This window comes from Mesoplodon bidens (assembly GCF_964165515.1).
Source record: "Mesoplodon bidens genome assembly, chromosome: 17".
In the NCBI taxonomy this organism is placed as follows: Eukaryota; Metazoa; Chordata; class Mammalia; order Artiodactyla; family Ziphiidae; genus Mesoplodon; species Mesoplodon bidens.
Genome location: NC_138174.1, coordinates 6,141,089 through 6,161,665, shown reverse-complemented (window position 1 = coordinate 6,161,665; position 20,577 = coordinate 6,141,089). Strand labels below are relative to the sequence as shown.

At 43.3% G+C, this 20,577-nt stretch overlaps 1 protein-coding gene across 3 annotated transcripts; it reads left to right on the top strand.

The window, feature by feature from the left end:
• The first annotated feature begins 1,852 nt into the window (after positions 1–1,852).
• On the top strand, positions 1,853–19,925 carry SLC46A3 (solute carrier family 46 member 3). Of its 3 annotated transcripts, none has more exons than XM_081214971.1 (6): positions 1,854–2,361; positions 2,846–3,059; positions 8,681–9,551; positions 11,016–11,099; positions 15,231–15,387; positions 17,380–18,906. In XM_081214971.1, the coding sequence occupies exons 2-6, from the start codon at positions 2,871–2,873 to the stop codon at positions 17,462–17,464; spliced, it is 1,386 nt and encodes a 461-aa protein (XP_081071097.1). In that variant the 5' UTR covers positions 1,854–2,361; positions 2,846–2,870; the 3' UTR covers positions 17,465–18,906. The 3 variants fall into 3 exon arrangements, with proteins under 3 accessions (XP_081071099.1, XP_081071097.1, XP_081071098.1); XM_081214972.1 differs by lacking the exon at positions 17,380–18,906 and adding an exon at positions 17,241–17,336; XM_081214973.1 differs by lacking the exon at positions 11,016–11,099 and having other exon boundaries at positions 1,853–2,361; positions 17,380–19,925.
• The last annotated feature ends 652 nt before the right edge of the window (positions 19,926–20,577 follow it).

The following is a 20,577-nucleotide window of genomic DNA, read 5'->3' as shown; positions in this document are numbered from 1 at the left end:
ATGCACCTCGACGAAGAGTAGCCCCTGCTCTCCGCAACTAGAGAAAGTCCGCACGCAGCAACAAAGACCCAACGCAGCCAAAAAAAACCCAGTTATGATTCCCAGGTCTCTGACTTTGCTGACTGGACAGGTGATGTCATTAGTTTAAATAGGGATTTCAGGAGGGAATTGGATTTATAAGGAAGATGGTATATGTTTTGGACATTTTAAAGTGTGCAGTGGCTTTTTAAAATACTCGGGTGGAAGCTCTGGGTGTCAAGTTCAAGAGAACTGGGTGAACCTGAGATTTGGGAGTGATGGGTATGTTGGTGGTTGATCACAAGTGTGGATGTGATTGACAGGACAGAAGAGGAGCTGGGATGGAACCTGAGAAACAGTACCCTTGGAGAAGCAAACCCACCGAGGAAACTAAGGAGCTCTCAGGGTAACAGAAAGATCGAGTTGTGTCATGGAACCCAAAGGGAGATAATATTTCAAGAAGGAGGAGTTTGTTCAATGGCATCCAAGGCAACAGAGGTCAAGAAAGACAAGCATTGAAGTTAGGTTATGAATTTCTCAGATAGATAAGACCTATCCAAGTCTGTTTTGGCATATTATTGACCAAGGTCATATGATCAGACTATATTGTCTTTCAACAACTTGTGCTTGGAGTTGTATGATTAAACTCTTATGAGCACAGTATTGACAATCACCTACTAAGCAGTCATTGCTTAGTGTAACTAAGATCTTTTCACCACATCTCACTTTGCTGATTTTATCAGAAGCTTAAAAGCCACTTTCTTCTTGAAACTAACGAAATCTAGTAGCTACTATATTCTGTTTTGGCTTTGCCACTTGAATATGGCACTGCCTGGTACAGCACATGTTCTTTTGAGATCAGTGTGTCTATTCATGCGTCAGGTGGTAACTCAATTCTCCCACACTTTTTACTGGAATACCATGAAAACATTTTGAACATGATATGACATCCTTGGTCTTCATTTAGCTTGGGTGTATCGTTTATATATTTAGTCCACCTCTTTTCTCTTTACTCTGACATTGCTAAAGTACTTCTACTTGGAGCCAATGTGATCATAAGTGGAAATACAAATACAGGTGACATCAAGTGCCAGTACTTGATTATAAGACAATTCAGAATATGCTTACGTTAAAATCTCTAGGCCATTAAACTGAAAACATAAAATTCCAAAATTCTCCTGGAGACCTCTGCCCTGGAAAATACAGCTTTTGATCCCGTGGTTCCCTGTGAATGCATTCCTCCCCGTTACAAGAAGTAGTAAATCCAGCTCGTTCATCTTCAGGTGTGTTCCTGGTGGGCTTGCTGGGGGGAATGTACTGTCCCTCCTTTGCTCCGGGGATGTGCTGTATGCACACCTCGAGGGTTTCATCACAACGATCCGGTAAGGCTGTTAATGCCCACCTGACAGATAAAGAAATGGACGTTCATAGAGATGAAATAATTAGCCCAAGGTTGCATCACCAAGAAGAGCCAGCGACCACATTCCAGACCCCGGCTAACGCTGCCAGAAGCACTCTCCCCCTACCCGGGGGTACGGGCGCCCCTACCCGGTCCCCCTCTTCTGCGTTTCTCTGAGCACTTGCCTGGCCCGCACGGATGCTACAGTAGCCTGCCTCCCAAAATGTTACTTCTGCAATAAATCTCCTGTGTGCTTCCGTGAGAAGCGGTATTCGGACCCAGAAAAGCTCTCTAACCTCAGAGTCCTTGCACGAGCCCGGGGCTGCCGCCTGCGGCGGCCCCACCGGGGCCTCCGGGGGCGGGCGCTCGGGAGCGACGTCGGAGCGGACCAATCCCCGCGGGGGTGCCGGCCAAGGGGCCCAGTCGCAGGAAAGCAGGGCAGCGACCGCCCAGGCGGCGGGGGACCAGCACCCCCGAGGCCCGTCTCCTGGGCCGGAGGCGATGCTCGGCTGGCGCGGCTGAGTCACCGCGAGGGCAGGCCGGGCCGCGGACCCAGCGACAGCCCGCCGACGGCTCAGGGAGCAGCTGCCCGGCGCACGGGCCCCGCGGGAGCTCGCCGGGCGGAGCCCGCAGGGCCACGCAGGAGCTGAGCGAGGGCTGCGCGGTGAACTGTCACCGTTGTCACTCTGGACGCGGAAGTGCGCTTTCCTATTTTGCTTTAAAATCAGGGCTTGCGGTCTCCCGACCTGTGCATCTGGTCGAATTCAGCGGCAATTCCCCTTCCCATCCCAGCGCGGCGGCGCAGACCCAGCCTCCGTGCGCGCTTGCTGCCCAGGAGGCACCGCGGGCGCAGGGCAGCCCCTGAAAGGAGACAGCCCCCGAGACTCCGGCCCCGAAAACGGTCAGACCCGCGCCTAGCTCGGCAGGAAGACTGTGACCGTGGGGTGAGTTAAAACAACATAAACAAACCCTTACGATTGGAAGCTGCTTTTTAAAGGCCCCCTTCCTGTCTGCTGTCCACAAGCAGCAAAATCAATAATAAACAATTACGTAATTGTCGTGTCCCCAGAGCAACCTCACTGTTTCCCTTATGAAAACCAGCTGGCAGTATTCAGTGTGGGAGTTGTAGTGTGACCACTGGATAGCCAAAGTGGTAGACAGCTTATTAAGACTATCTTAAAGAATCATCTCAAGGGCGGGTTGAGTCCTTAAAGGTCCAGCTCTTAAAAATGGTTAAGTATGACAGTCTCGGGTTTACGGAGTACCCTGTTCCTAAGTGAAAGTTATTTTCTTAGGAAGTGCTTACTGCTTTCTGTTCCCTAGTTTGCTTGTTTACTCCACAAAATTCCCCTAACTTCCCCATCATTGAAAATCTAGCCTCTCAGATAAGAGTGCAACTGATTCTCTCTCTCCTTTTCTTCTTAATAGAATTTCGGCTACCTACCCAAGCAAGATGAAGATTCCATTTGTGGAACCCGCCATTTGCCTTAGTGTATTTGCTATGACTTTGACTGCTCCACTGACAACACAATATGTGTACAGGAGAATATGGGAGGAAACAGGCAACTACAGCATTGCACCCGATAGCAATGTTTCTGAGTGTGCAAAAAACAAAAGCAGCCCAATTTTCACATTCCAGGAGGTAAGAAATTAAAATATTCCTAACATGTATTAAAAAGGGAATGTGCAACAGGATTTTAAAGGAAAGAGGATAGTGCACTCCTCATACATTGATCTCTTTAAGGGTCACCCTAAAACCCCTAAGTCCCAAACCAAAAGCCTTTATTCTCCTTTCTGTCTGAAGCTTCCTGACACCTTTAATCTGCCTCTTCTACTTAAAACCCCCTCCTTCTTCTGTGACACTGGCTCTTCTCCTTTGTCTCAGAAAATGTCAGGGCAGTCTCATCTCCTCCGTGGTTGTCTCCTTTCTTCTTCCCCACGGAAAGCCTGAAAGTTGGGACAGGGCAGGCTGGAATGGTACTTGGTGGCCAGGGGTGGGGTGAAGCGTGGGTCCTGCCTTTCCCTTGCCCGCTTCCTCCCTACCCGCTTCCGCTTCACGGGCATGACCCAGTTTTCAGTGACCCCAGAAAGTGGCCCATCCCTGAGGACTGTGGGCCCGGCGCCAGGGTCTGTCATGGGGTGAGGGTGGCATTTGTCATCCATCGTTCGGTGGTATCAAATCAGTTTGACCCCCCAGCGCTGAGGAGGACCTGTGTGAGGATATGGGGGTGGGGAGCACCCACTTGCGCTCTGAGGACCCGGAACATGTGCAGCCAGATGCTCCAGAGCCTGTCCTTCCCCACGTCCAGCCTCCTCCCCAGGAGGTACATCGCCAGTCTCCATTCCCTTAGGCAGTCTCTAACAGTCTACCAGTGTCCAAATGCAAAGGAGAGCGAGCATCCAGATTTGGAAATTTCCCCCCCCCCTCACCAATGCCTGAAGAACAACCACACTTGTAAACTTTGAACTCTTCCCCTTGGGAATATTCTGTGATGGCAAAAGAGTGGTGCTGCTTCCCCAGTCAAAAGATGAAAAGAGTCTAAGGGACTCTGAGTCAGCTGCACCCATGGAAAAAAGAACAGATTATTTCTGAACAGCCATGCAGATATCAAGGTTCTGGCCTGGAGTGAGGTCATAAAAACAGAAGGGCCAACAAGGGGCTCTCCTCTTGGTTTTGCCTCCCTTTAAGAATGTTTCCTGTTACATGTATATAATCTCCAGGGAGTAAGAAGGTTCCAGAGGCTCATCCGTTTCTGCATTTCCTTCTGTGAGTTCCTTCACCAGCCCCCTGGGAGCAGTGGGAGGGACAGAGGAGAGGACTTGAGTGTCTGGAAAGGTCGGCTGTCCTCACCCTCTAGGGTGACGGGAGACGGGCCTTGGTCCAGCCGCTTTGGTGACCTCTGTGACTGTGCAGGTGATGAGTATTGGCCCCGCTCCCTGCCTAACCCAGCTGCTGAAAGCCCCCCACTGCCCAGAGCAGGGGTCTCATTTTGAAGATTTTTGCCAAATGTTTTAATCGATTGACTGCTCTTTCACTGGATTAATGTTCAAGAGAACATACCGCCCTAGATCCTTGCCTTACAGTCGGTGCACTAGAGCTACAGGTGCTTCTTCTCAGATTGGGGAACTAGAAACCATCCCACCCGCAACTGGGACAGGGCGTGGCGACCCACTCACCACTCGCTCCTTAGGACAGAGTAACACTTCCTTCTGGCCCCTTCCCTGGATCCTGTCCCTGCTCAGCTTCTCAGAGAATATTCTGCCCCCTTTAAATCCAAGAACAATGTTCCCTGTTCTATGAGCTTCCACTTAGAGATCTGTGGACTGTTCCTGTAACCCTAAAAATAAGAGATGTCATAACACAGGGTCAGCCCCTGATAAAATAAATAAATGATTTTTTCAGCTCAGATTTTTCTTGCCGCTCTCCCAGAAGATCAATTGTGTGTAAGAATACAATATGTTGAACCTCTGTTATGCCATTTTTATTTTACCTTCCCACATAACAAATATACACACTTACAAATGTATTGGTATGCAAGATAGTATTATGAATTTCAGGGTACAAATATAAGAATAATTGGAGCAATTTCACTTATATTTAACATTTTGAAAGTCTATTTTGATGAAAGTCATATTTTTCAATCCATCTGGGGTTAAGGTATATATAACATATATATTCATATGGATATTGATCTAACCTATCTTTCAAATCTTCAAGTTTTCTGAGCCCTGTGACTGTAAGTACAACTACATACTTCTCTTGGGCGATGAGATTAAAAGGCCTCTAAAAGGCCTCTTAACAAAGTGGCAAGGCTGTGGAAGGAACTCTTGGCGAAGGGCAGAGAGTAGGGAATTCTGGGATGTCTACTGACTTTTGTGGAGGAAGGAATTTTTAAGCCCCTTACCGCCCTCTCCTTCCCTTGTAAATGATTGGTTTTTTTTTTTTTTTTTTTTTTTTTGCGGTATGCGGGCCTCTCACTGCTGTGGCCTCTCCCGCTGCGGAGCACAGGCTCCGGACGCGCAGGCCCAGCGGCCATGGCCCACGGGCCCAGCCGCTCCGCGGCACATGGGATCCTCCCGGACCGGGGCACGAACCCGTATCCCCTGCATCGGCAGGCGGACTCCCAACCACTGCGCCACCAGGGAGGCCCAAATGATTGGTTTTGAAGTGTTACACCGGCCATTGTGGCCTGTTCTCTTCAGGCACCTTTCAAGATAGGGACTCTGCCGCTGGAGGGGACAACTTCGGGTTACCCAATAGATCATGAAGTTGTTCTTGCTCAGGAATTTATTTATAAACCTTTTAATAACACAATCCCTGGTTACCAGCAGATAAGGAATACCTTCTGCTCAACTGGAATTAATATATGCCTTTTAGCCTATGAAATGGTGACTTCCTTAAACTTGATAGCACTTTCCTTAGTTTATCCCTGTCTCAGTACCTTGGCATTCTGTTCAATCTTGTATAGGGAATAGCTTTTTTTTTCACTCTGATTTCTCCCATCTACCCTAATATAACACATAACACATAATTATAATTCTCCAGAGTTTATGATGTTCAAACACAATTTCTTCTGTCTCAACATTGCTTTATGGTTGAAATATGCTTTGAGTTTGCTAAGATCTGAATTTCACAACATGGGTTGCAGACGAGGCGAGTAGTCTGTGTAACAGACTGGGCTGGGGTGACAGTAGGGAAAAAGGAGAGGACAGGACTTAGGTGGAGTGGAAGTGGAGTGGAAGTGGGAGGAGGAACCCAACACTGGAACATATTGCTGAGGAGTTGAGTAAACGATAACTGTTTCATTTATTTGTTTATTCAATAAATACTTACCTGATGGCTTCTATATCTGTAGGAGATACAAAGATGTGCTCAAAAGATCTAACCTAGTAAAAATGAAACAGCACTGACTGTACGAGGGCCCTGTGTGGAGCACCTTATGTTGACTTTAATTTTAAGTCTCCTGACAGCCTGCAAGATTGGGACTGTTGACATTCCCTCTGGTCAGATGAAGAAGCTACAGAGATAAGTAATTTGGTCAGGATCACACATAGCACGCGAGTTACAGAGGCCTATTTTACTTGATGGTTTCTTCATTTAATCAATCTGTCTATTGAGTACCTACCCTCCCTGGAAGCCCTGTTCTTGGAGCTGATGATACTATGGTGAAGAGGACAGGTTTCACCCCACCCAGGAGCTTAGGTTGTAGGAGGGAAGTCACACAGTGCACAGATCGAATAAAATACAATCTCCTGTCAAGGAGCCTGTGAGTCTCTAAGGAAAAAAACAACAAGGATAAGGGGCTGGAGCGTTGGGTGGGGATTAGTGGGGTTGCTTTGGATTGAGTGATGGTCAGGGAAGGCCCTTCTGAGGAAGTGGCTTTGAACTGAGGAAGTGAGCTGTGCGACGATCAGGCAGAGGGAACAGCAAGTGGCATGGAGGTTTGTGGCGTGACTTGTCAGCCGAGAGGAGTGAGGAAGGGGAGATGAATCAGAGGCGCCGTGACGTGGGGTCGCCCCCCGCCGTGGCAAGGAGTTTGCATTTATTCCAGTGTAAGGAAAGCCACTGGGGGTTTGACAGAGGAGTGACACAAGCTGATGTGTGTTTTTAAAGACCACTCAAACTGTGGTGTACAGAACTGACTGTATTTGAATCCAGATTCCTCTGACTCCAGAGCTCAAGCTCTTAATCAATACACAAAAAAGTACAGCTGGGGAATGATAACTGTTCTATGAGAAGGTTCAGAAAAAGGAGTGATGACCCCTGTTTGGGAATTTCAGGGAAATCTAAGTGGGACCTGACTATGGACTGTGCCTGGAACATAGACCGTATCTGGGAGGGGAGTGGGGATAACGCTGAAGATGAGATCAGGCCACGTCTCGGGGGCCTTAAATAGCAGGCTAAGGAGTGTGGACTTTCCCAGGCAGTGGGGAGACACTGCAGCTTCTGAGCAGGTGAGAGACGTGCCGACAGTGTGCTGTGGTGCCCTGCAGCATGTGCCCAGCAGCAGTGTCTGTGATCTGCAAAGTGGTAAGACTGACATTATATTCTGAATTGAATGAAGAGACCGGTTAGATGCCAGGGTGGTCCACGTGAAAACCAATGGGAGTTGTCATCCAAGTGGCAACTATGAGACCATCAAGAAGGTAAAGTGAGAAATTTTAGGGGGACAGGATAGATTGTGTTGGGGGGCATGGACGAAGGGAAAGGCTAGAAGCAAAGATGACTGAAGTTTTGGGTTTGAGTGACCACAACATTTCCTGGCAACATGGAATGGCCTGAATTATATAAATATATAAAAATAAAAATAGGCTCACTATTTTAAAAAACCCTTAATTCCGTATCTGATATTTTTGTGGTTCATCATATTTTTGTGATATTTTGGTGGTTTTTAAGGTACTTTCTAAATATTACGTGAATAAATCTTTTTTAAAATGAGTTTAGTAATCCCCATTATAAAAACGGCACATATCCTTTAATATAAAGTTTGGAAAATACAGAGGAGTGGCGAGAAGAAAATGCTTTTAAATCACCCCAAGTTCTTCCCATCAAATACCTAGTGTAACAATTGTTACATCTGCCAATCCACATGTACGTAATTGTTTTGGGCCTCAGGAAAGTTGAGTTTAGCTCACTCCTTAGTTCATGGCACGCTACCATCTTTAGTCAATGCAAAGCTCCTCTTTGAGTTTTAGTAAATATAATAATAATAAATAAATAAACTTAATTTTTAGTAAATAAAGGAATATTTGTGGAGACACGTGAAAAGGACAACTGAGCTCTATCTAAATAAAGGCCTATCAGATACGATGTTTACATGTGATATTCGTTCCCCTTTAGAGTAGACAGAAAGGTGTACCATGGAAAAGGTACCGTTCTTGCTTTAGAACAGTGGTCATGATGTCTTAGTGCTAACTGTTCACAGAAGAAAGAGAAGTCATTACATGACCAGTCCCCGAGGCCTTGGGTTCTGTGGATCCTCTATATAAGTCAGACATACACCAGTACACACACTTTGATTTTTATGGATTAATGTCTCCACTGTGGTACTTGAATACTGTGACTGAACACTGATGATTGCATCACCTCTTGATACTTGCTTTGTGAACTGGATGAAGATTTAAGCTATATCAAACCCCTGTACTAGAGATTCCCCATCCCTGACCTACTGGCAATATCAAGAAAAAGTATGTACCAGGGTATTTTTAGGCATATTGTATAAGCCTCTGTAAACACTTTGTCTTCTTTTTATTTCTTTGCAGGAAGTTCAGAAAAAAGTGTCTCTCTTTAACCTGCAGATGGACATAAGTGGGTTAATTCCTGGTCTCGTGTCTACATTCATGCTTCTGTCTCATAGTGACCACGGAGGACGGAAGTTCCCTTTGATTCTGTCTTCTGTTGGTGCTCTTGCAAACAGTGCTTGGCTCTGTTTGCTTTCCTATTTTGCCTTTCCAATCCAGCTTTTGATTGCATCTACCTTTTTGGGTGCACTTTGTGGCAATTACACCACACTTCTGGGAGCCTCTTTTGCCTACATAGTTGATCAATGTAAAGAAAAGAAACAAAGAACAATTCGAATAGCTATAATTGACTTCCTCCTTGGAATTGTCACTGGATTAACAGGATTGTCTTCTGGCTATTTTATTAGAGAACTAGGTTTTGTGTGGTCGTTTTTAATTGCTACTATGGCTCTTGCTGTTAACTTGATTTATATTTTATTCTTTCTTGAGGATTCGATGAAAGAGCCTTCATCTCAGAATGTTTCTATATCATGGACTGAAGGCTTTAAAAACTTATTTTACCGAACTTACATGCTTTTTAAAAATAATTCTGGTGAGCAACAATCTTTGCTCTGTTTGTTGCTTTTTACAATGATCACTTATTTTTTCGTGACAGTTGGCATTTCCCCCATTTTTATCCTTTATGAATTGGATTCACCACTCTGCTGGGATGAAGTTTTAATAGGTTATGGATCAGCTTTGGGTAGTGTCTCTTTTTTCAGTAGTTTCCTAGGAATATGGCTTTTTTCTTATTGTATGGAAGATATTCACATGGCCTTCATTGGCATTTTTACCACCATGGTAGGAATGGCTATGACTGCTTTTGCCAGAACAACACTGATGATGTTTTTAGGTAAGTTACAAATGTAGCCTAGAACTGTGTACTGATGTTTACATAAAATGAATTTAGTCTGTTGGGTGAGAAACTTTAATATAAAATTCTCTATTTAATGCATTTTAGTTCAAGTAAAGGTAATTTGTTTAAAGCCAGTTTGCCAGAAGCTGAAAACCAACTGACTTTAAAGAAAAAAAAAAAGTTGAATAACCACAATTTTCCAAATTTGCATATTTGCCAAAAAATTGTTTTGAGGAACATTCTTCTTGTGAATCAGTCCTTCAAAATAGCATTCACCAACTTGAATATTTCTTAAAATGATGCTAAGAAGGCTACAATTTTAAGACAACTGTGTAAAGTATACTCAAAAGATACATTAAAAAAATTCATTGAATATATTCAAGAAGATTTTGCAAATTGATCTTTCAGCAAATTGGTCATTTCATGAATTGGCTTTTGATGAATCACTTTCTGGCAAATAGGACTGCTTCCTTAACTAGGGCTTGAGTGAGATACTGTGTTTGAAAGGGTTAAAGGATCTGTTAAAGTGGGACCTCAAGAAAGATCCAATTTAGTCTTTTTCTGCAAAGGCAGTGTTAACCTCTTGCTATCTTGCAGGGAAGCAGGGTGACCAAACAGAATTGGGCTTAATTTCCATCTACGCACTAAGTGACCTTGGGCAAGTTACTGAACTACTCTGAGCCCTTGTTTTTTCATCTATAAAATGGGCATAGTGGTACCTAATTCAGAGGGTTATAACGAATATTAGAAGAGATAACTGTAAATCACTTAGCGCAATGCCGAGGGTTCAGTAAATGCCAGTTCTCCCTCCCTGTTTCCCTTGGGGTTGCCAACGCCAAGTAAGTTAATATATGTGAAAACATGTTGAAAACTTTAAAGTGGTCTGCAAATGTAATATCTTACCATTTTGTCATATAACTAAAAATGCTACTATTAAGGGTCGATTTAAGAGCAGAGGCAACTTGTGTTCGTGAAATTATTCAGCCACAAAGATGAACAAGCAAGAAGATAAGAAACCAATTTACCAATAAATAGATCAATATAATAAAAGAATTTTAACAATGAGAATGCCAAGTCTGAAAGAGCAAAAACAGAAAACAAAAAATTTATCAACAGTCGCAACCTGCTAAACATGACGTTACTATAATAACTAGGGAAACAGATCAATTTCAAGTGGCAGATTATATAGATCTGGACCTGTAACTTCCATGAACTCTTGTTCTCTGCACTAGAATAAGAATTTAAGAGTAAACTTAAACTTGAGAGTAATCTTAAACTGACCTGTCTATAGTCTATCTTAATTCATTAAACAGAATTCTACCATTAATTAATTCAGCCGTTAGATGCAATGAGTTAAGATGCTTATAGAAAATGAAGTATTTAGAGATTAAGTGTACCACCTTTAAAAAGAACCCTTAGTTTTCTGATTCAGCCAGTAATTTCCGACTATTCCTCTCACAGTCAGGCTGCCATTCCTTTTCACTGTTGTGCCACTCTCTGTTCTACGGTCCATGATATCAAAAGTGGTTCGTTCTACTGAACAAGGTGAGTTTAATTTGCTTAAGGAATAGAATGAATCTATGATCTGTACCAATTCATATCTGTGTATAATCAGTGTTTGATTCTTCAGGATATTCTACAACCCTTTTTCTGCACAGAACTCCTTTTGAATTGGTAAGGTCTGTGTTAGGAAGAGCTTATATTCAAGCAAGGGAGCCCCTGCCCGGGGCCTGGTGCTTTAGAGGGCTTTCTCTGGAGCTGCTCCGCCCCAAGGGGAGAGGAGACCTCAGGGCCAGGCTATATGCCCCCTGGGAGCCCACAACACTCCCCACTTCTAGACTACACTCAGGGTACGTGGGTCCCCATAACTCCCAGCTGAACAGCTCACATCCAGTGAATGCCTTGATGATCCTCTTCCTCAGACCCATTCTCCTGAGGGTCGACTGTGACCCCAGTGTGCTCTCCTATACACCAAAGGGGTAACCAAAGGGTGACTCTTTACAGGAGGGTCTGGCCCAACCTTGGAATTGCAGGGCGGGGTGTCTACACCCACGTGTAAATGACCCTTTCTGAGCAGAACAAGAGGTAGAATACAATGTGGGTGGCTGCAGTCTGCAGGCTGGGTGGGGACTAGGGGGTGAGGGCCAGCTCTCCCAGGGCTGCCATGTTCCACATGGAGCTCTACAACGTCTGAGAACTCTAAGTTTGTGTCTGACCTCCAAATCGTTAGGAAGATATTTCCTCAGAGCAGGGAGACAGAACAGACCTTAGTTAACAGTCTGTTAGTCAGAATTATAACTTTTTGTTTTTGGCTGCGCCACACGTCTTACGTGATCTCAGTTCCCCGACCAGGGATTGAACCCAGGCCACATCAGTGAAGGCCCAGAATCCTAACCACTAGGCCACCAGGGAACTCCCAGAATTAGAACTTTTAAATACTTAGAACTTGGAGGCCTCTAATTGTATTCTTACGCTGGGTCCCACACATGTTAGAGCTGGGCCTGAGTCAGAGTCCTAGAGAAAACAGCCTCCCACTCAGCTGATACAATCAAGAGACTTCGGGGAGGGGCAGCGCAGAGGAGAGGACGGCCCACGGAGGGAGGGAACAGAGGAGAACCCGCACAGCCGTCTCCCCCTGGACCCCACGACCAAGTCCAAGGAGGTCCAAGTCATAGTATCGGGGGGTCAGCCTCCCGAGCACAGAGCAGGGCACAGAAGATCAAACAGCTGGGGGGGAGGGCAGAGAATAACCAGTACAGACGGAAAACAAAAATTAAATCTCTAGTTAGAACCGGGTACTTGTTAGATACTAGGCATCTGTGGTTGACCTCCTTTTCCTTTGATCATACGAATATTATGAGACCTTGGAGCTTTCTTTTGTTCCATGTCTTAGCCTGGTGCAAATGTTCATATCAATTGTTTATGAATAATTCATAATTATGCTATTGTACTTATGGCACTTTAGTCAACACTGGAGAAGACTGCATAATTCAATAAGGTTGAAAATATATTTCTTGATTCTTTTCCACTCGTAAGATGTAGCTATATATTCACACAGCTGTTTATAGATTGTGTGATGAGGATTAATTGGAAAACCACTAAGGAATATAAAAACTACAGTATGTAAAAACCTACCTGCTTCCTTGAATAATGCAACGGTTTCTTAGATATGAAACCAAAAGCACAACAAAAAAAGAAAAAATAAATAAATTAGACTTTATCAAAATTAAAAACTGTTATGCTTCAAAGGACACCATCAAGAAAGTGAAAAGACAGCCCACTGAATGGGAGACTATATTTGCAAATCATACGTCTGATAAGGAACTTGTATCCAAAATATATAAAAACTATTAAAACTGAGCAATAAAAAGACAACCCAATTAAAAAATGGGCAAAGGATTTGAATTGACATCTCCCTAAAGAAGATGTACAAATGGCCAACAGACACATGAAAAAGTGCTCAACATCATTAGGCATCAGGGAGAGGCAAATCAAAACCACAATGAGACCCACTAGGATGGCCAAGATGAAAAAGATAGACCATAAGAAGTGTTGATGAGCATGTGGAGAAATTGGAACCCTCATACACTGCTGGTGGGAATGTAAAATGATGCAGCCATTTTACCAAACAGTTTGGTAGCTCCTCATAAAGTTAAACAGAGCTACCTTATGACTCAGCAATTCCATTCCTAGGTATATACCGAAGAGAAATGAAAACATGTCCACACAAAATCTTGTACACACATGTTCACAGCAGCATTATCTGTAATAGTCAAGAAGCATAAGCAATGCAAATGTCCATGAACTGATGAATAAACAAAATGAGGTGTGTCTGTCCAACGGAATATAATTTCGCACTAAAAAGAAATGAAGTAATAAGTTGTGCTGCTCAGGGAAGTTCAGCAACAAGTTAGAGCTACTTCACGAGATGGTTGTCAGAACACAGCACGGCCTGACCGAGTTCCCAACAAGAAAGGACTCAAGCGGCTGCATAATAGGATTAGCACCATACCACCTGTCCCCGGCTGTAGCAAGGGATCAGAAATAAAATGAAACAATAACGTAGATACATAACTAGGAGAACTTCTTTCCAATTAAACTAACTTCCTCTATTGTCATAAATCATAGAGGCAGTAAGTCCATATGCTACTTGATGACTGGTGATTGCCCTTGAATGAAGCTTTTATTCATTCATTTGACAAATATATATTAAATGTCTACCAGGTGCCAGCACAGCTACGCCCTGGGGACACAGCAGTGAAAAAAGCATATGTGCCCTTGACATTGACAGAACTTTCATTTTGGTCAAAAGAAGACACAGCATTCTGCAGAGAGATGTTTGTTTTATGAACATGTGTCCTGTTGTTCAGTGAAGACTCTGAAGCGCAGTGTATGAGAATATGTTTAATAAAGTGAAAGTTTAAATAGATAAAAATCAATACACAGTCTAAAAGATCAAGACCGTGGGGAAAGTTAGAGTCTAGACGTGTAAACTATAACCAAGCTGGGTCCTCAAGCTTGCCCTTTTCCTTCCTATCAGTCCAATCAAACACAATTATTTACAGGATTTGCACTGTCTGTAAGAAAAATATATTACAATTCGTCATGGAAAAGTAAACTCGGCAAAGTAGGGAACAAGCAATGGCTTAAGAAGAGTCTGCAGAAACTACGTAGGAACTTATGCCACGGAAGCCACAGAGAGCTGAGAACAGCCACATTTGTAGTGATACAGGATTTGACAAAGAGGAAAAAACACATCAAGATGACCAGCTGTCTTTCGGAAGTTTCACTCTTCAGTCAGTATGGTCTTGGATTCCAGACTAAACTCAAAACTTGTAGAATAATGACCATTTCTCTGATTGTGAGCTTGGGCCGACCATGCAGCCATTTCAGGCTTCTTGAGCAATGCTCCATGGCCTGCCCTTTCCCACACTCAGCGTGTGGCAAGCGGGAAGGACAGCAGAGTCCCCTCAGAGGGGAGCCAGTTGTAAGCACGTAAGACAGAAAAATGTGTTTTAAAGAATCACTCAATGTCAGACTGTGGCATAACCTTCACTACAGCACCGGGCACTTACGTAGTTACTTGATGAGTCACACAGGAATCTTGTGTGACTGAACTTCTTGTTACTCTGGAGGAAGAGATCAAATTCAAATTGCAGAATGTATGGTAAGAAGATTATCTCTCCGCCTTGCCTGTCACTCTCGCCAGATCTGACTTGACCTTTCAGAGGGCCGGTGGGTGGGACGTTGCTTGCCTGGGAGCCATCCTGCCCCTGCAGGTGTGTCCCAGATTAGCGCAGGGACTGAGAGTGGAAGGTGGCACTGCGAACCTCAGGGGCAGGTGGGGCTGCGTCTTAGGCTGTAGCACGGACGGGAGATGCGGCAGATTCCACACGCCTCAGCTTAGAGTGCCTTTTAGCTTTGCCGCACGGACCCTGGAAGTACTGATTCCAGCTCCTCTCACACCAGGTCCAGGGAGAACTCCTGAGCTCCGTTTCTTCACCCACAAAACGGGTGACTGCCTTCTCAGGTATTTTGAGGGAGTAGCTTTCCTTCACCAAGCAGTGCCCCCAGGTCTGCACTTTTCACTGAGTAGCCGTTTTCTGCATTATTTTTGTCTGTTGTTTTGTAACTCAGCCTTTTCTCTCTCTCCCTCCACACCCTGACCCCAAACAGGCACCATGTTCGCTTGTCTCGCTTTCTTAGAAACACTTGGCGGAATCACTGCAGTTTCTACTTTCAACGGAATTTATTCAGCCACCGTTGCTTGGTACAAAGGCTTCGTCTTTCTGCTCTCCGCTGTTTTATTACTAATTCCAGCCATCAGTCTATGGTATGTCATTACTTTTTATCCTTTTATCAAAGGACGGATGGATTGAATTCCCTGACCTCACCAGTACAATTACATAGGTCTGTTGAAGTTTTGCCTCGGAATGTACTTTTCTCAAGAACTTTTAGACATGAAGACATCTGTCAATAATTTTGGAGACTTAGAGACAGTGGTGTGGCCAACCAGGACTAAGAGAAGGAAACACTGGGTTAGACAGAGACTCTGAGAAGTTACCCCCTTATCTTTAAATATGAACAACTGATGAATTTAGTGTCTAAGAATATATATGTATAATCAGTACATATATATTGATATGTATATTCAATACACATATATTCTATGAAGATGTATATACATATATATACATTCAAACAATGATTTCCTACAGTATAATATCCCCTGAAGGTCAAAGATTGCTCTAAGAAGATATACTTTAATACAGATTCTTGGGTAAATGACAAGAGCAGATAGCATGCACTGGATATTAAGAATTCTCTTCCCTTTACAGAGAGTTGGCTTATTTGATGATTTCCTTTTCAAATGTAAATATCCAAGTAAATACAAACTACAAAATTCTATTTGTGAATAGTACATAGAATGAAAAGACCAGAGGCATAAACTTACAAGAAATATGTATTCTCCCTCTCCCTTTCAATGAACAAAATGTGTAAGCCAACTAGATGAGTGGTTGTGAAAACGCACAAGCAAATATATTTGACACATTCTCTGGGGCCCAAGCATTGAGCTAAGAGCTCATTAACCTGCCTCTGCTGGGCTTGCCCATTTCACACGGCTGCCGCAGAGCAGGGTGATGGGGATGGGTAGAAGGTGGGGCACAGGGTCTGGCATCTGCCTTCCCCTAAGCACTGTGGGCTGTGGCTGTGAGGGAGCGAGGACAGAATCTATCCACACAGGCTTTAAACTCTGCCATGGCTGTGAACTCCTTAAAGGGCTGGCCTGCGTCTTATTCAGAGTAGGACCTCGGTACATACTGTCTCAGTGGGATGCTGATACCTCGATCCGTGTTAGATGGACTACAGTAGTATTTACAGTTCCTCTGTAACTGTGATGAAAAGCTATTTTTACTAGGTATCTTTTTAGAAGGAGACTATCACCTATTGAATTGGCAAAATTAAAACTCCATGCTTTGCTAGTGAGCACATGATGAGACCATCAGCCTTATACTCCGCTGGGAGTAGTGTTATTCGGCATTATCGTTCTTGGAAAGCAATTCATGAACATGTATCAGAAGTTTCCCCCCAAAATTCATGGTATTTGAACCTGTGATCCCATTTAGAATCCTATCCTGAGGAAATGATCAGAAATGTCAAAATTTTATATATAAAGAAGTTCATTATGGCAAAAAATATTTTAATGACCAAAATGGCCAACAACAGGAAATGGTTAAGTAAGTGATGGTGCATCCATATCATGAAAAATGACTTTAATAAGAACTGTATTACATGGGAAGTAGAATAATGGATCATTTTAATTTTATTCTTCATGTATTTATAAATATCCTGTATGAACACATATAACTTTTATAATTGGAAAAATTAGTGCAGAGAGATCAAAGGTCATTATGCTTTTAATAATGCACCTAGTGTAACTGTAGTTGGTCTTCTGAGATTTTTTTTTTGAATCTGTTCAATATTTTTAAAATTAAAATTACATGCTATTTTCATTATTTCCTGATGTCTTCTATCCCAGCTTCAGTTATAGGTATTAAACATGAACTTCAGTAATAGCTTTAGTTACAACTATTTTATGTGGACTATGCAGAGCAGACAGTGGGACAGGTGGACATTTTAGGGATCTGGAAGGGGAAGAACTCATGCAGATTCTTTTATTTTCAGAAAGCTACGCATACCAAGCCTGTTAGATTCAAAATACCAGTACCCTCCTTCTTTGTGTGATTTTCTAAAAGCCACGTAACCAGGGAGAAGATAGACTCTACAGATTCTGCCTTAATCGATGTCTTCCTTGCTTTGGCAGTGCTGTCAAGCGCATCAGCCGGAATGCGGGAAGCTCTGTCCTTCTTATACAAGAAGAATCCAGCGAAGACACTTCAGACAGATGATTAATTGTGATTGAAAGAAAATCCAAATGCTCATATCATATACCCTGGACTTCTGAAGGATATAAACTAGCTCCACAATCAGCACTTCATGAATAATCAAGGCTGCAAGTCCTTTCTTCTAAACAGTCAGAGAAATAGTTGCTGCTCTAGCTTCTTACAGCACCATGCGCTTTGAGCACTTTATGAAGATCATGTGACATATTCCCAGTAGATAAAAGAACAAATCTCAAGACACCTCCCACTCTGGGATTTACTAAAGAAACTGAAACTTATCCGTATAAGATGGGACTAAGAAATCTGATACAATCAAAAGCAATAATCTCCCTGATATACTCCAGTCTCTCACATTAAGACAAGGAAGAACTCTTTGTCTGCCTCAGTTTCTTCATCTGCAAAATGACTTTTTGACCCCTCTCAAAGATTTTGAAGGAATAACTGTTGAAAATTATGATGAGTCAGTCGCTTATAGGAAAATGATAGAAGTTTCAAGTATTCATAATATAATTTTCTTCTACTTGGGTAATGCTTTGTTTTTTAGAGCCCATCAAGGTGTTAGTGATAGTCAAAGCTCTCAGTAGCTGCAATATCCTTCAAAGGGAAGAACTTTAATGAATACGTTTTCACTTTTCCTCATACGTTTCATCAGTGACAGGCATGATAATATTTCCATAAGTAACACAGGGGTGACTGAAAAAAAAGATTACAAGTAGTTCCTAAAGAAATGTAAAAACTGAGTAAACAGGCAATCATGATGTAAAGTAACTAGTATTTATAGAGTCAATATTCATTCCTTCTTTCTGTCAAAGGGTATCCATCTCTTACTGCCTTATACTCATCCTGGGACCACCATGGTCCCTGAAAACACCGCATCCTCTCCTGCCTCCTGTCTGCACACAGGGTTCCATGGGGCCTTCTTCCCTCCCTACGTTGAAACTTTTAAGTCTCAGCCAAGGCATAGCTTCCGCTTCCTCCGTGTCCCTTCCGGACATTTCTACCCTCACCTCCTGCCCACCTCCACCCCCCACCCCCGTCCCTGCAGGGCTCCCACAGCTCTCTGGGCACTGCCATCCAAGCATTTTCCCTTGTCTTGTAATGTTTGTTCCCCTACTAGACAATGAGCAGCTGAGGACAGGGACAATCTTTGATTCCTCATTATATCCACAATAAAATTTGAACTAAATGAACACAGAGTTTTGTTTTCACTTGTAAAAATCATTTAAAGCTATATATTTAATGCATTATGAGAGTAACCACTGATACCATGCCACAGTCATTAAGCCAGCCTTGCAAATAAATTGAAAAATATGTAGCCCATATGCATTTATGGTTTATGGTATTGTCACAGGTCCTTCAATATCTCCCATGTTCTAAGTTTCCATACATAAGAACACAAATGTCTTGAAGTACACCTAGCTGACTAACTCCTCTGTAATCTCTTGAAAGTAGGTAGAGTCTTCTGTTTCATAACATTGTTTACGGCTTTTTCCTGTAAGGTAATCGATGATTGTTTGACCAGCAAATAGCACTCACAATTTAAAAGACTAGAAATTCTTTTTTCCAAGACCATTCCTTTCAGGTTTAGCTAATGCCTTCTGGGCTATTCTCAGATTGACCGATTGATTGATTTTTGTTTTACTTCCTGTTCAATGCTCTTCCCAGAACAAAAGAAGAAGTACTTTATGGTTTACAAAATGCTATGTCAAGTTATTTTACCCTCTTAACAACCCTGCAAAGTAGATCTTCCTTTTTCCCATTTTATGGACAAGGAGGGCAAGTCTCAGGCTTCACCTGACCATGGTTATTCAGCTACCACTAAGCAATAGTATTATACAGAGATGGATTTGGCACTGCTGAGGTTCTTCACAGAAGGGTGACAGATTATAAATCCAATATTGAGAATTGTATCAAGGAGAGTATAAAGTACCCCCCCAAACACATTAGCACTACCAGTACCCAACTAACTGCCCATAAGATTGACTTTTTTTTTTCCTTGTTGCGGTACGCGGGCCTCTCACTGTTGTGGCCTCTCCCGTTGCAGAGCACAGGCTCCGGATGCGCAGGCTCCGCGGCCATGGCTCACGGGCCCAGCCGCTCCACGGCATGTGGGATCTTCCCGGACCGGGGCATGAACCCGCGTCCCCTGCATCTGCAGGCGGACTCTCAACCACTGCGCCACCAGGGAAGCCCGAAGATTGACTTTTTTGAGGTTAAATAAGGTCTATAACAAAGTCCCTTCCAGCTCAACCTTCCCTGATTTTACACATTCCACCTGAACTGAAGAGAACACACATGGGAATGTTTAATACAGTGGGAGGATTAACAGATAGTTTCTCAGTTGAGCAAAGACCATTTGAGATGCAATAAGTGTATCAGGGGACTGGACTGGGGTAGCCCAGGGTAAGAACACAGCATGAATGGGCTTAGCCATCTCCAAAGAGTCTGTCCTAAGAGATAATTAGTAAATGGGATGCCGGGAGCCTAGAGAAGCATGCAAGCTGATGGGGGTATTTAGCCAAGACATGGGGTGGCAGGGGTGGAGGGGAAGCTATTATCTAACCTCCTGTAATGTGACCTGATTATCTAATTATCTGAACAAAGAATATTAATGGATGACTTGTTTTTATGGTGTCTATATAAAGAGGAACCAAAAAGAAAAACATGTTCCTTTCATCTAGGACTGTACAAGGGCGGTTAGATATACCATATCTAACAGAAATAAATATTTTCATGACTCGGGAGGGTGTATTTCCATTTCTATGAGGCTGGACTATTCAGTAGGATCCTCCATAGCCTGCACTGCACAACTCAAGAAGCCCCTTTTCTCCACTCCTATGCTCACTAAATAATCCTCTGGTTACTCACTCAGTATCCAAAAATCTTGCTAATAACAATAAGGTGCCCTAAGTTCAGGCTTTCTTAAAGAAATGTCTGTATATCAGGACCACCTAAGGAATTTTTTAAAAATCTCTGGAGATTCTAATTCAGTTGGTCTGGAGTGGGGTCTCAGAATCTATGAAAAAAATCTCCCCAGGTGACAGATACACATTCAGATCCGGAAACTACTGCTCTAGATAAGTGCTTCTCACCCCTAAATGCACATTCAGACAGTCAGC